Genomic DNA, 15,371 nt, shown 5'->3' on the forward strand with positions numbered 1-15,371 from the left:
TTCTGATTCTGGTCCATAGTATGACCCTGTTTTAGGTTCTGATTTAGACACAGACTAAGATCATGCTCTAAATTCAGTCTGACCCAGGCTATGATCCTGTACTAGGTTGGGGTTCTGACCCAAATTATGATACAGTTCTACATTACAATACAGATTATGACAATGTTTTAAATTCTGATTCTGACACAGATTGAGATCCAGATCTGATCCAGATCCAGATATAGATCCAATTCTAGCCTCTGATTCTGAGCTTTATGATGTTCTGTGCCATGTGGCGGAGAGCTGAACTCTAGTGCTGGGTCTGTCACAACCTGTCCTTACCTGGGTCCTCCCCCCAAACTTCTCCTGGACGATGCTACTAGAAATGGCGCAGCTCACAGTGAAGGTGCGGAAAAAAGAGCCAACAATGTTACACACTCCGAGGGTGATCAGCTCCTGATGACACAACACAACGTTATACAACACACATAACACAACATTATACATCAACCTGACTGCGCTAAGCTCCTAGAGACACAACATACCGGCTATGATCAACTGCTAGGGACACAACACAATGTTACACAACATAACATTACACTCCCCGACTGCGATCAGCTCCTAGAGCAGTGGTTTTCAACCTTATTTAGGTTAAGTAACCCTATAATTATATTGTGAAATTCTGAAGATTCCAACCCTCTCTAATAGCGAGTATTTCCACCTTTCCATCTACACTGAATATAAACATTATTATACTATTCTCTGCTTTCTTCTTCATTGTACATACATGGGAGGTCTTCATTTGATCAGATGCATTGTAAATTATTCTGTATTCGGTATCATTTTCAAATGTTTCTTTTAGAATCACTTTATAAAAATATTTTTATACTGTGTTAAGTTTGCACTTCATATACATATTAGCCCTTTTATTGGACTCTGGCGCCAGTTCGCTGTGGCGTCACTGCAATAAAACAGTATAAGAAGGCCTGAGGACCACACTAGATAGAATCCCTGAGGAAGCTCATCCTGTGTGAAATGCATAGGGTGAATAGTACAGAGGATCTCTGTGCATCCCGGACACCGAAGGAGATCTAACCCGCCCGCCGCTGTGACGTCACAATGCGAAAGTGAGATCACGTGTGGAGGTTGTCGGGGCGAGGAATTGGCATCGCATTACAGTTGCAGTGCTTTGTCTAGTTTGACTGAGTGGTCTACAAGTGCCTTTTTTGTGGAAACTGTGACTGTATTTCCACCTTTCCATCTACACTGAATATAAACATTATTATACTATTCTCTGCTTTCTTCTTCATTGTACATACGTGGCAGGTCTTCATTTGATACACTGAAGATGTCTTGAAGATCCTGAGTCTCTTCTACATTCACATGAACATGCTCGTTTAAAACCAATGCCACGTGAGCAAGATTAACCCCTTCCCTTCTCAATACATTTTTAGTATTTTACATATTCCGCTATATCTCTCTTTGTTTTCTCTTTTATACCCTGGAATATTTGCACTTTGGATTACAGGCATACCCCGCATTAACGTACGCAATGGGACTGGAGCATGTATGTAAAGCGAAAATGTACTTAAAGTGAAGCACTACCTTTCCCCTACTTATTGATGCATGTACTGTACTGCAATCGTCATATACGGGCATAACTGATGTAAATAACGCATTTGTAACAGGCTCTATAGTCTTCCCGCTTGCGCACAGCTTCGGTACAGGTAGGGAGCTGGTATTGCTGTTCAGGACGTGCTGACAGGCGCATGCGCGAGCTGCCGTTTGCCTATTGAGCGATATGTAATTACTCGCGAGTGTACTTAAAGTGAGTGTCCTTAAACCAGCCTGTATGCTGTTCTGTACAATTTTCAAATGACCTGAACATTGCACGGAACCCTTTAGGGATGCCCGCGGAACCCCGGTTGAAAAACACTGTCCTAGAGACACAACACAATGTAACACAATACTGCATCCCACAACTGTGGTCAGCACCTGGAGACAGAACACAATGTTACATAAGAAGAAATTACACAACAAACTGTTAATTGTTACACATTGCAACATTACACAATGTAATTACACAATGTAAGTATATGCATCATGACACAATGTTACTCAACACAACATAACACACTTATAGTGACGGCGACGTTGCGGCAAAACAAATGTATTGCCGCCGTCGCGTGCACTTATAATAAGTGCGACGCAACGGAGCAACGCTGGCAGTGCGAATTTCTGTATCCAGTCAAATTTGATTTTTCAGTCTGTCACCACATGTGACAGCCTCTGAACCAATCAAAGACCGGGTCGCTGGAAAGCGAATTACAACTTTTGCTAGTGGCGACGGCGACGGGGGACGTCATCCGTCGCGTCGCCATCGCGCGCACTATAAGCGCGGCCTGAGTCTTTTCAGTTCCTTGAGAAAAAACATTACATAACACAATGTTACAAAACACAACATTACACAACACAAGGCAACATCGCACACCCTGACTGCAGACATAACACATCAGACATTCCCTTCCAGGGACACATTCCTGTGACAATCCACGCTGATATTTTTACTTGTATTCTTAAAATACATGCTTTTCATACAAATACTTATGTACACACTGTGATCCTGGTCTGACCGTCTGCTCTGTTTCCTCCTGACACTGTGCAGACATTCTTAGTAGCTCATCTCACCTGGTTCCCGCTCACACTGTAGCCATATCTCTCAGCATATATTTTGGCAGTAGCCAGGAGGATGCAGTAGCTAACAACAGCAAGAGACAGAGCATCGCTGATGACCAGGGGCATGATGTCCACACGTGGAACTACAGGCCAGGGCAACCTGGGGGGAGACAAGGGGCACTGTGAGATGTGGAGAAGGAGGACACAGAGAAGTGGTGGGGGGGAAGAGAGAAAAAGGGAGGGTGTGGAAAAGTGAGGGGGGGAGCACAGGGAGAAGGGATAGAGAGCGAGGTGGGGAAGAGAGATGGGGAGACACTAGGATTAGGGAGAGAAGGGGTAACAGGGAGAGATTGAGGGACACTGAAAGAAAGAAAGGGGGACACATAGAGAGGGTTGGGTAGTCACCAAGGACAGAAGTAAAGTTTGGGGAGGACACTGCATCGCTACACACCCAGAGGAAACCAGTCCGATTACTCTCACGTTAGAATTCTTCACTAGATCGATGTTGTTGGATATAGCGGTGAAAATGATTACCTGGAAGCAGAAAAGACAGAGAGAGGGAGGGAGAGATTAATAAAGAGAGAGGGATGGAGAGCTAGTGAGGTGTGGAGAGATAAAGAGAGAGAGAAAAAGGGGAAGAGGGGGAGATATAGAAAGGTGTGAAGAGATAGAGGGAGAGAGACAGGGAGGGAGAGGGATAGTGAGATAGGAGAGACAAAGAGGGAGTGGGAGAGTGAAGTACGGAGAGATAAAGAGGGAGGGAGTGAGATGGTGAAGAGTGGAGAGATAAAGAGGAAGGGAGAGAGATAGTGAGGCAGAGATAAAGAGGAGAGAGATAGAAAGTGAGTTGAGAAGTAAAGAGGATGAGGAAGTAAAATAAAAATGAGATGTTGAGAGATAAAGAGGAAGGGAGAAAGATAGTAAGGTGTGAAGTTATAAAGATGGAGGGAAAGAGTAAGATGGAGAGAGAAAGGGGAGACTGTAAAGTGTGGAGAAAAAGAGAGCGTAAGCTATGTGTAGACAGAGAGCGAGGAAAGAGTGTTGTGTGGAGAGGTAGAAAAGGAAAGATAAAGTGACAGGGAGAAAAAAAGAGGGTGCGACTGAGGTGTGGAGAGAAGGCAGGTGAGAGACAAATGTTGAGAAGTGCAGGAAAGAGCTTAAATGAGAACGAGGATAGGTGGAGAAACAGAGATAGCAGGGAGGAAGAGACAGGGAAGAAAGAGAGAGAATGAAAGACAGCGGTGAAAGTGAGAAAGAGAGCAACAGAGAGGAGTGTAGAACAGTCAGAGTGGTGAGATAGAGCATCCCTGCCTCAAGGCAGGACCCCAGGTGTCCTGCTGAGCTCACCAGCAAGAATTCCATAGGTATGTGGTAGGAAACAGAGCGGTAGTTGAACCTCAGGTACTTCCCTGCCCAGAGAAGTATGACAGTAACCAGGAAGATGAGACTGCTTGTGGGGTTAGTTTGGTGGATGTGAGAGATGTGCGATTGCAGGTTCTGGGAGAGGAGAGACAGAGCATCCAGGACTTAGACACATTGTACAGGTCTGGAACACACCGAAAGCATCCAGGACTGACATACTAAAAGTGTCCACAACTGAGACACACTAAGAACATTTTGGACAGCTACACAATGAAAGCTTACAGGACAGAGACACAGAAAAAGTGTAGGGGCAATATGGCCAGCATATTATAGCTTAAGCCCAGCCATTGCTCCTACCAGTCAAGATGGATCCCAAGTATATGGCTAATTGTACCATCTGTTTGTTCATGTTTGTCCTGACTTGTATGTAATTGTTTATGTTTTTGTAATATACCTAACTCTGTACCCCATTGCCGATTATGTTAGTGCTTCACAAATAAACTATAATAATAATCTTGTGGCCAAAATGGTTGACGTTTGTGATACTGTGTGCCCTGTAACAGCTTCTTTCTCTATGTATATATAATGTATTGTCTTCAAATTACTCCTTTGTGTGCTGCTGTAGGTACTTCACGTAGCCAGCCAACATACAAAGGAATCAGGGCCTGCTATGTAAATGTGGGTGGGTGAAGTGCTTGGGACACTGTTAGAGTGGGAAGGGGTGTTTACTCAGGTCTGGGGAACTGTGTCTAATAGCAGAGCCATTTTCATCCTGGACTCTAAGGCATCTATCTCTGCAGGGGGTATCAGGCTGAAACTGGCAACTGAAATAAATACTGTAGCATCCAGGACTGAGACACACACAGAGAGCTTCTAGGAATGTGACATGCAACAAAAATGTACAGAACTCAAACATATCCATATGAGATCACAACCTGTGATATCATGGCCTAACTTAGATGACTTTCTGTGATGCAATTACCAAACAAAGAAACTAATTTCGTTTGATGGCATTCATGCCACAGACACATGGAGTTCCTCTGCTGTCATGACCCTATGACATGACTACCCTACCAATGACATGACAAGCTATGGTGAATTCCTTTGATGTCATATCCCCACTAAATTAATATCCTGTTATGTTTTGGCCCTGGTGAGTGACTATCTGTGATATCATGGTCCCAGTAAATTGACTTCCTGTTACTTCATAGCCCCAGTGAGATAACCTACTGTGATGTCATGGCCTCTGTGAGATCATAATCCCAGTGAGTGACTTCATGTGAGATGATGGTTTTCGTGAAATGACTTCCAGAACTCACATCAATATGACATCATAACATCTGGGATGTCATAGCCGAACTGAGAAGATCAAATTCTTCAAAATTCAGGTCTCTTCTAGGACAGAGATACAAAGTACATCTCTACTCACAAGTTCGTAATGCAATACCCCATTTAATGTGACAGCCAAGAACAGAGGAGGAACAACGTTTCAGGTCCCATGTGGACCTTTCATCTGAAAGGTCCATATGGGACCTGAAACATTGTTCCTCCTCTGTTCTTGGCTGTCACATTAAAAGGAGAATTGCATATGAACTTGTGAGTAGAGATGTACTTTGTACCTCTGTCCTAGAGGAGACATGCATTTTGAAGAATATGTTTGTCTATGTTGTGTTGGCTGCACAAGCAGGATTCTCCTTGTCTGAAACTATTTCCCTGAACTTTGGAACCCAACTGAGATGATACCTTCCTGTGCTTCAATCACTCAACCAAGAAAATAATTTCATCTGATGTCGTGTCCCCATCCCACTGACATGACAGAGATGGTGACTTCCTGTGCTGTCATGATCCCACTAAAATCACTTTCTGTGATGTCACATCCCCAGTGAGACGATTCTGTGTGTTCATGGCCCAAGTGAGATTACCTCCTGTAATGTCACATCCCCAGTGAGATAAGTTCCTGTGATGTGATTTCCCCAGTGAGATAAGTTCCTGAAATAACTTCTTGTCATGCCTACATGTCACGTAATATGCCTTCCTGTGATGTTACAGATGCAGTGGCTGTTATTCGAACCTTTCACGGAGCCATTTTTGTGAACTCTGCTGTATTCCACGCGGCATTCTTCCATGAACGCTGCCATGAATGCCACCAATCACACCTGTGTTTACCGTTGTTGATTTCTTTGAATTACCCAAATTCTGATTTCTTTGGGTGCAGTTCTTCGTGTATCCGCCAGATGGCAGAAATGAATGAATTCCCTTTGCACTATCCAGTGGATAGCACTGTCCAGTTATGTACTGCAATTTACAGGTGTTTAAAAAAACAGATAAAAACCAAGTCTACCATAGTGATCCATTGTGAATCGACCTTGGTCCTTGAAGACACTATCAAATTTAGGCGTTTCATAATAAAAAGCTCTAAAACACAATGCTGTGGGCTTTTTTCTACATTGTTATCCCTGCACAATTGTTGAATGGACACCATGTCAACTCCGTACATGTATACCAAACCTGACCTTAGTTATACATTTTAAAATTTTCTGCAATTAATGCTGGAACAGATAAGAGGGCGACTTTATCAGAAATATATGAATATTTCATTTTGAACTATGATTTTTTCAAATTTTCACCGAAAGTTCGTGGATGAAAGCGTTCGGTAAGGCAAACCTTAACTAATGATGATTGCTTTTTTCGCACTGCCCCTCCTCAGGGAGATAGAAGAGGGTATTGGTCTGTGATCCCACTTTTTGACAGTATGTTTGCTCATGGCAACTATAAAAGGAGAAAGGTCGGGTTTAATCCATGTAAGATTCATCTGTCCTGACCCAGCAATGTACCAGCACCGGCTTACAATACCGGTCCGACCGTCAGTGAAAACCTGGCGAACCACAATCCTTGCTACCTGGCCCCGCCAGATTACCAGCAAGATTTCCAGCCTGATTCCAGCAATGTACTACCAGCACCGGCTTACAATAATGGTCCGACTGTCAGTGAAAACCTGTTGAACCACAATCCTTGCCACCTGGCCCCACCATATTACCGGCAAGATTTCCAGCCAGATTCCAGCAATGTACTACCAGCACTGGCTTACAATAACAGTCCTACCATCAGTGAAAACCTGGTGAATCACAATCCTTGCTACCTGACCCCGCCAGATTACCAGCAAGATTTCCTGCCTGATTCACAACATTATTACCAGCTTCAGCAGCTTCCACCGCTTCAGCAGGCACCTGTCAACTATAATGCAGACAACAGGAGTGACCCAAGCTTGTACGCACAATACACCTCTGACATTGGCTCATCTCCACACGTTTGGCACAGTTTATAATGAAGTTAAATATAATGTACTACAGTATACTGTATCACACTATACAGTACAGTATTAACTTTAATTCCCAATGACACTACAGTAGTGTATGCCTGCCATTCAGTATCAATGCTTGTACTGTACTCATTAACACTACAGCACGACTTGACGCATGCGCAATACCGGAAATAGCAGCAAAAATTTTTTCAGAAAAGAAACATCGAGTGTCAAAAGATATTGTAAGGAGGATGTTCGATGGAACTCTAATATCGCTTTCTAAAACATTGCTTTTTTACTTATACCATCAGTATTACCAGCTTCACCCTTTTAAAACTTTGCCACACTATTCTTTTGGACAACACACTATAATTGTAAGCTTTATACAAAACCTTATACAGTATTGTAAACCAAAACAAAGATGATAGACAGCACTCACTTTATCAGTATAAGTAGTAATGCGCAGGGTGCTCGGGGAACCAGGGGGACCTAAATTCCCCCAAAACCAATAGTCAAAAATTAACTAGAGTTCCAGCACTCACTGACTTCGGGAAAAATAAACAAAGCTGGGTATGAGCCAAAAGCGTAGATAATTTAATGTAAGCACAAGATAATATTTGAAGCGATGTCACACAAGCGGGTAAACAGTGGACCCTACAGACAAGGTGGTGGGGGTAAAAGAACACAGGGAGTGGGATAGACCATAGACAAAAAATGATGGGGGGAGGGTAATAAGGGGGGCAACGTTTATTTCTTTCCAGACCCAGATGTCCAAGAAGCAGCAGCCATTACGAAGAAGAAAAAGACAAGATTGTACATTTTGAAGAAGAGGCGACGTATTTTTGTATTATTCCTTTTTTCTTTATTATCCTGTACAAATAAAAATGTTCATTCTTTAAATATACTTTTTGGTGTGTTCATGTTTTTACTGTCTATACACTTACAGTAGTAGTACTATACCTAAAGTTCTTTGGGCATTTCCATATATAAAAATGTGTAATTGATGAACTGTACAGAATACAGTACTGTACAAAATAATATATAAATCTAAAAAATAAAAGTGGTATTTACTATCTAGATACACTAACCGCAGTACTGTACTACTGTCTAGCAGATACAGTATTTACTGTAACGACTCCATGAGGAAATGCACTGTGCTGTATCTTACTTACAGTAATGAAATTAAATTGCTTTTAGTGCTTACAGTATCTACACTATACTATAAAAATCTAGAAAATAAACGTTGTTTTTACTAGTTAGGCTGCGGCCCGGCTGGCGCTGACCGCGCTCATGCTTGAGAGCGGTGACGTCACCAGCTCTCCAAGCATGAGCGCCAGGAGTCCTCGCTATTTCGGAAGCACGCGCGGGGGGAGGTGGGGGGGCAGCATTGTGGGCAAATTGAGCTTACTCTAAAGTTACATTTTTTTGTTTACCCAAGCGCCAAGCGTGGATGAGCATGTGTGCCCGCGCATAAGCACGCGCACACAGCGTGAGCATGGATGTGATGATTCACATTGACTAAGGTAAGCGCGCCAAATGCGCTCAGCGCCAGCGGGGACTCAGCCTTACAGTGTATACAGTACACTACCAGCAGAACTGTACTACTGTGATGAAACGCATATGCGTTTCAACAACTTCCAATAAGACGCATGTGCATAAATGTTATGACACGCATATGTGTTTCAACAAGTTCCAATTAGACCTACACGCATGCGCAGAAATGTGCTGGCACGCATATGTGTTTCAATCAGGTTCCAATTAGCCATACACGTATGCACAGAAATGTGATGACACGCATATGCGTTTCAACAAGTTCCAATTAGACATAGACGCATGTTCAGAAATGTTATGACACGCATATGCGTTTCGACAAGTTCCAATTAGACATACACGCATGCGCAGAAATGTGCGGACACTCATATGCGTTTCAATCAGGTTCCAATTAGCCATACACGCATGCGCAGAAATGTGATGACACACATTCTGTACTGTACATTATGTCTTTCAACAAGTTCCCATTAGACAAAAAAAATTGACATTTTACATTCGGAAGAAGAAGCGATAGCGACGTTGGATTTTAGTATTATTCCTTTTCCTTTATTATCCTGTACAAATCCAAGATTTAATTAGTTAAAAATACTTTTTGTTGTGTGTGCTCATATGTCACGGGAGACCAGTGCTTACCTGACGAAAAAATACCTGGATCCTTAAATTGGCAAAATGTGAGATGAAATAAATTGTATTTATTCACACGAGAAACACGCACAGCTTGATTTACAAGATAAAACGAAATAACACTTACAGGAATGAGGTAAAACTAAATAATTGGTTTCCAGAATGAAAGTCCATGAAATGCAGTCTCTAGGTATTAATTCACAGGAGCGGTGTTAATACGTGAACAAGAGACTCGAAACCGTCTTTGGCTAGGGGCGCCACTTGCAACCCCTGTTTCTCTACCATATGAAGTATCTTCGTTCTGCGCTAGCAGAATTCGTTTCCAAGTCCTTAGTTCTAACGAACTTTTACAGCGGGGTACAATCCTTGGTTGCAATGAAACGTCTTTGTACCGCACGCTGTCCTTTCCGATGACATACAGATGAACGATGTAGAACACCCACCCAATAGCCTGCACGGGCTTATAACACCCTCCAAAGCCTATCTGGGTAATACACAGCCAATCTTGGCGTGGGAATCAAATTCCCACCCAATGGCAAGTTAGCCAGTAGTTCCTGCAATCGGGCAAAGGCCCTCATGGCATGCTATGGGTCAGGTGCTAACTTCACACTTAACCCGCTTAGCATACCTGACCAAGCACCCTTTCTCCAGGATGCCCGGACATCTGCTAGGCAAACTGTTTATATACTTTCATGACATTTAGCACTTTCCCCAGGTCGGTGTCTTTTGAAGCCATGGACTTTTGCAGACACTCTGGAGCCTGCTCCACAGGGAGTCTCAGAAGTCCTTACTGACATTATACATGACACATCCCTGATCATAAATGACAATGGTGAATGCTTAATGTATCCGCTGTCCTTCCTGACTGAAATGTAAATGTCCCGGTTCCTATAGCTTTTTTTTTATTGCACTTTTTTTTTATTGAGAACAACATACATCCAAATGATAACGACAATGTCATAGGCACATGACAACATTTTTCAACTGAGTTAAACAACATGTTGTCCCAAAATGGGTATTTTTCAGTTGGTGGGGGGGGGGGGGAAGGTCTAAGGGGGGAGGGGGGGAAGACATACTGGGGGGGGTGTGGGGGGAGGATGGGGGAACTCTGTTTTGTTCCTATAGCTTTAAAGCACTAAACTCCAAGCTATTTCTCATTTAGGCTTTTAAATAAATATTACAGTTCTAATAACTATATTATGTTATATGTCCCTGTGGCAGGACGGCCTGTAGCCGAGGTCAGGGAACAGTCCACATGTATAGTTTCAGGATAAATAAAAACGTTCAGTGGCTTTATTTCTCCACAGTAACATAACATGCGGGTACACTGTCCCTTTAACAAAATAAATCCTGCTCCACTTTGGGAGAAAAACTGACTAATAACACAGCAGACCTATCTAGCAGGCTGGCTGGCTGGCTAAACCAGAACCAAACCATAAGGGTACTTTAAGCAGTCAGTAAACAAATGAATAATCCTTACTTTAGTTGAAGTAGTCTTTGGTGAAATCCCTCTGGCTAAGGGCTCACGCAGCAGTGTGCTTCTCTCTCTCTCTCTCTCTGGCAGCTACTGCCAGTCACATGATCCTTTATCTACCTTGCTGGCTCTCAGGTGTCAGCTAAAGAGTTCTGATTTCCTAACTTCCACCTGAGTTGACCCATATGAGTGCTGGATGAAGCATTCAGACATATGTCTCCCAGGCGTAACTGATAGGAGTTGACTTCACTCTGTCACATACCTCCCCTGTTTGTGTGTGGCTAGTGTCCCACACGGCTGAAGCCCGACCCTCCACTCCTTCCCTTGACAAAAAATCAGCATTTCCATGGTCCTTTCCAGGTCTATGCTGAATATCAAAAGAGAAGGGTTGGAGGGCAATATACCACCTGGTCAACCTTGGATTTGTGTCCTTCATGGTGTTTAACCACTTCAAGGGCGCATGGTCAGTGACCAGGGTGAAGTGTACTCCGGTGACATAATGTCTCAAGGCCTCAATTGCCCATTTTACAGCGAGGCACTCCTTCTCAATAACGGAATACCTCACTTCCCTTGGGAACAGCTTCCGGCTGATGAACAGTATGGGGTGTTCAACACCATCAAATTGCTGAGACAGCACTGCTCCCAGTCCTATCTCTGAGGCACCCGTCTGGATGATGAAGGGCTCTTTAAAATCTGGGCTCCGAAGAGCGGGGCCCTCTGACAGGCACTTTTTTAGCACGTCAAAGGCGTCTTGGCACTCCCAAGACCATTTAACTTGGGTCGGGGCACTCTTTTTTGTCAGATCTGTTAGGGGTGCAGATATTTCTGAAAAATTGGGGATAAACTGCCGGTAATACCCTGCTAACCCCAAAAGGGAGCGGACCTGTGTCTTTGTCTGTGGGGTGGGGACTTCCTTTATGGCGGCCACCTTGCTAGCTAGTGGCCTTACTATCCCTCCCCCAACGGCATAGCCCAAGTACTTTGTAGTGGATTTACCCAGGGCACATTTTTTTGGATTTGCAGTGAGCCCTGCTTCTCTTAAGGACGTTAGGACTGCCCTTAACCTTTTTATATGAGACTGCCAGTGTCTGCTATAGATGACAATGTCATCCAAGTAGGCCGCGGCATATGCCCTATGGGGTCGTAGTACCTTGTCCATTAACCTTTGGAACGTGGCTGGAGCCCCATGTAACCCAAATGGCATAGTGACGAATTGGTATAAACCGAGAGGGGCGGCGAAGGCAGTTTTGCATTTGGCTTCTTCCGCTAGTGGTATCTGCCAATATCCTTTCGTGAGATCTAGGGTGGAGATATACTCTGCTTTACCAAGCGAATCAAGCAATTCATCCACCCTAGGCATTGGATATGCATCAAATCTGGATACAGCATTTACCTTTCGCAGATCCACGCAAAACCTCACGTTCCCATCTGGTTAAGGGACCAACACGATAGGGCTACACCATTCGCTGTGGGACTCCTCGATCACGCCCAATTCCAACATGTCTATTATCTCCCTCTCTACCAGGTCTTTTCGGCCCTCTGGCAATCTATAGGGACGGGACCGTACTTTTACGCCAGGTTCTGTCTCAATCCTATGGGACACTAAATCAGTCTGCCCTGGCAGCTCAGAAAAAACATCTGGGAACTGGTCACATACATTAAGTAGGTCTGACCTTTGTTCCGTTGTTAACCTCTCCCATGGGAACCTGATGGTCAGTGTACGTACTACCCTTTGGAAGCTTTGGACCCAAATCCGTCTCTCCTTCCCGAGGGTAAATGAACAGCGATCTCATCGTTTTCCAGGGTCTCAGGAGGTTCACGTGGTAGATTTGTTTACCCTTCCTGGACCCTGGTTGAGAGATCTCATAGTTCACCTCCCCGGTGCGGCGGAGAACTTGGAAAGGACCCTGCCACTTCGCAAGGAGTTTACTCTCTGATGTCGGTAGTAGTAGCATCACTTGGTCCCCAGGTTGGAAGACCCTCAAGCGAGCATTTTGGTTGTACTGCCTCTCTTGAGGTTCTTGAGCAGATTTGAGGTTTTCCTTCGCAAACCGACCTATCATGTCTAGGCGGTTTCTAAGGTCTATGACATACTGAAGGGTATTCTTGGAGGGGGAGGGCTCCTCCTCCCAGGATTCCTTCAGTAGGTCGAGAATACCCCGAGGTTGGCGTCCATATAGGAGCTCAAACGGGGAGAAGCCTGTGGATGATTGGGGAACTTCTCGTACCGCAAACAACTGGAAAGGGAGAAGTTCATCCCAAGCTCGCTTTTCAGTGTCCACAAACTTCCTAAGCATAGTTTTTAAAGTACGGTTAAACCTCTCTACCAATCCATCAGTCTGAGGATGGTAGACTGAGGTCCGGATGGATTTTACCTCCAATAACTTCAGGACATCCTGCATTAACTTTGCCATGAAATTTGTTCCCTGGTCAGTTAACATTACTTGGGGAAGTCTTACCCTAGAAAACAGTTCTAACAGCCTGTGAGCAACCTGTTTAGCAGTGGCTGATCTCAGAGGGAAGGCCTCAGGATACCTGGTGGCATAATCAACAACAACGAGTATAAATTTATGTCCCTTCGCAAAGGGTTCTAAAGGTCCGACCAGATCTACCCCAAGTCTCTCGAATGGGACGGCTACCAAGGGCAGAGGAACCAAAGGAGCCGGCTTCTGTCCTTTTTGGCTAGTTAACTGGCATTCAGGACATGTCTCACATAGTTTCATGATGTCACCATGTATGCCTGGCCAGTAAAACCCGGGACGAGATGCGGTCCGTGGTCTTATCTCTGCCCAAATGACCACCCCATGGGAGAGTATGGGCTGGGGTAAACACTGTTTTAATCAACCCTTTAGGGACTAGCATCTGTCGAATGACCTCCCCTGTTTGTGTAACCTTATTCACACGATATAGTATGTCATTCAACAGTTCAAAATGTGGAAACACTTTTACACCCTGTTCATCTATTATCTTGCTGTTGACCTGTACCACCTTCTCATATTGTCTAGCCAGAGCTGGGTCCTCCCTCTGCCTCTGACGGAAGTCAGGAAGATCCAGGTCTAGCAACACTCCCGTATCTATCTGTTCCCCACCCTGGTCATCCCCGGCCATGACCTGCAGTCCTTTGGGCTGACTAATGTTACCAAAAGTCCCAGCCTTTCTTAACCAGTCCTCTTTTTCCGCACGTCTCTGTTTACGTGTCTTTGGGACATGGTGTCTACGGGGGAAAATCTCTGGGGAAAAAGGGAACAAGTCTCCGGGCTTCTCCGGTACCAGAGAAGTAGGCTCCGTAGGAGTAGGGGCCAACAATGTTTCGAGGTAGGGCCAGTCTCGGCCAAGTAGAACAGGAGCAGGTAGCCAGGGAGCAACTCCCACTAGTAGGCTAGCCTCTTGATCCTGGATACGCAGTGTAACGGTCGCCGTCGGGTATCTCTTTGTATCCCCATGGATACACTCGATATTCCAAGGAGAGTCATAAGATAGTCTATTGCTTGGAATTAGGCCCTCTAGGATCAGGGTTTTTCCAGAGCCCGAGTCCAGCATGGCGTTTACTTTTGTCCCCTCCAGAGATGCTGGGACTAACCACGGATTGTGGTCCCCTCGGAGACAAGCTGTGGCAGTGGTTCTGCCATATGAACAGTCCATTTCCTCATCTCCTGAGTCCGCAAACTTGGTCGTCCGCGGAAGCTCTCGACGGGGCTCGGGGTTTGGACCTCTCCGCTGTTGGATGGGGTCCTCCCTTCTGGTTGGTGGGGTTATCCTCTCCACCGGGTGGGTGACAGGAGTCCAGGTTCTCGGGGAATACTGTGGGTGGCGGCCTCCCTTGAGTGATCCAGTGGCCTCAGACCCAGGATGGGCGTCTCTGCGGGAGTTTGTACCAGGAACCCTCCGAGATGGGAAAGGGTCTTCCGATCGGGTTGACTGGATCTCCTGAGCTGGCGGGTTGTAGACCCCTCGATTGTCTGCTCTCCTGCCTCTAGTATCACCGGAAGCAACTGGTGTTTGCACCGGCCGTTCCCAGCTATCCTGTTGGGTGTCGTCGCCCAGGAAGTTTTCCACCAAGCGGACCACTGAATCCAGGGAAAATGCAGCGTGTCTTTTTACCCAGGAGCGGGAGGAGGGGGGCAGTATCTGTATGAACTGCTCGAGCACAAATTGTTCAAGGATCTCTGCCTTGTCATGTTTTTCCGGTTGTATCCACCTGGCACATAAGTCTACTAAGCGGTGGGCTACGACCCGGGGTCTGTCTCGGTTTGTATATTTGACTGTCCGGAACCGCTGTCGGTAGGTCTCTGGCGTGAGGCCTAGGCGATCCAGAGTAGCAGCCTTTAGTTTCTGATAGTCCATGGCCTCGTCCGCTGGAAGAGCCTGGTAGGCTGCCTGAGCTTCCCCTATGAGGAGTGGAGC

General features: G+C 45.2%; 1 protein-coding gene across 1 annotated transcript in view; it reads right to left on the reverse strand.

Moving 5' to 3' along the window:
* Nucleotides 1–15,371, reverse strand: part of SLC26A8 (solute carrier family 26 member 8) — a 53,211-nt gene that overhangs the window by 7,063 nt on the left and 30,777 nt on the right. Inside the window, exons 9-12 of the mRNA XM_075614136.1 lie at nt 4,003–4,152; nt 3,107–3,189; nt 2,668–2,815; nt 322–435 (exon numbers count right to left, since the gene is read on the reverse strand). Coding sequence (XP_075470251.1) covers nt 322–435; nt 2,668–2,815; nt 3,107–3,189; nt 4,003–4,152 — 495 coding nt within the window. The remainder of the gene's footprint in view (nt 1–321; nt 436–2,667; nt 2,816–3,106; nt 3,190–4,002; nt 4,153–15,371) is intronic.

Source organism: Ascaphus truei, chromosome 9 (genome assembly GCF_040206685.1).
Source record: "Ascaphus truei isolate aAscTru1 chromosome 9, aAscTru1.hap1, whole genome shotgun sequence".
NCBI lineage: Eukaryota > Metazoa > Chordata > Amphibia > Anura > Ascaphidae > Ascaphus > Ascaphus truei.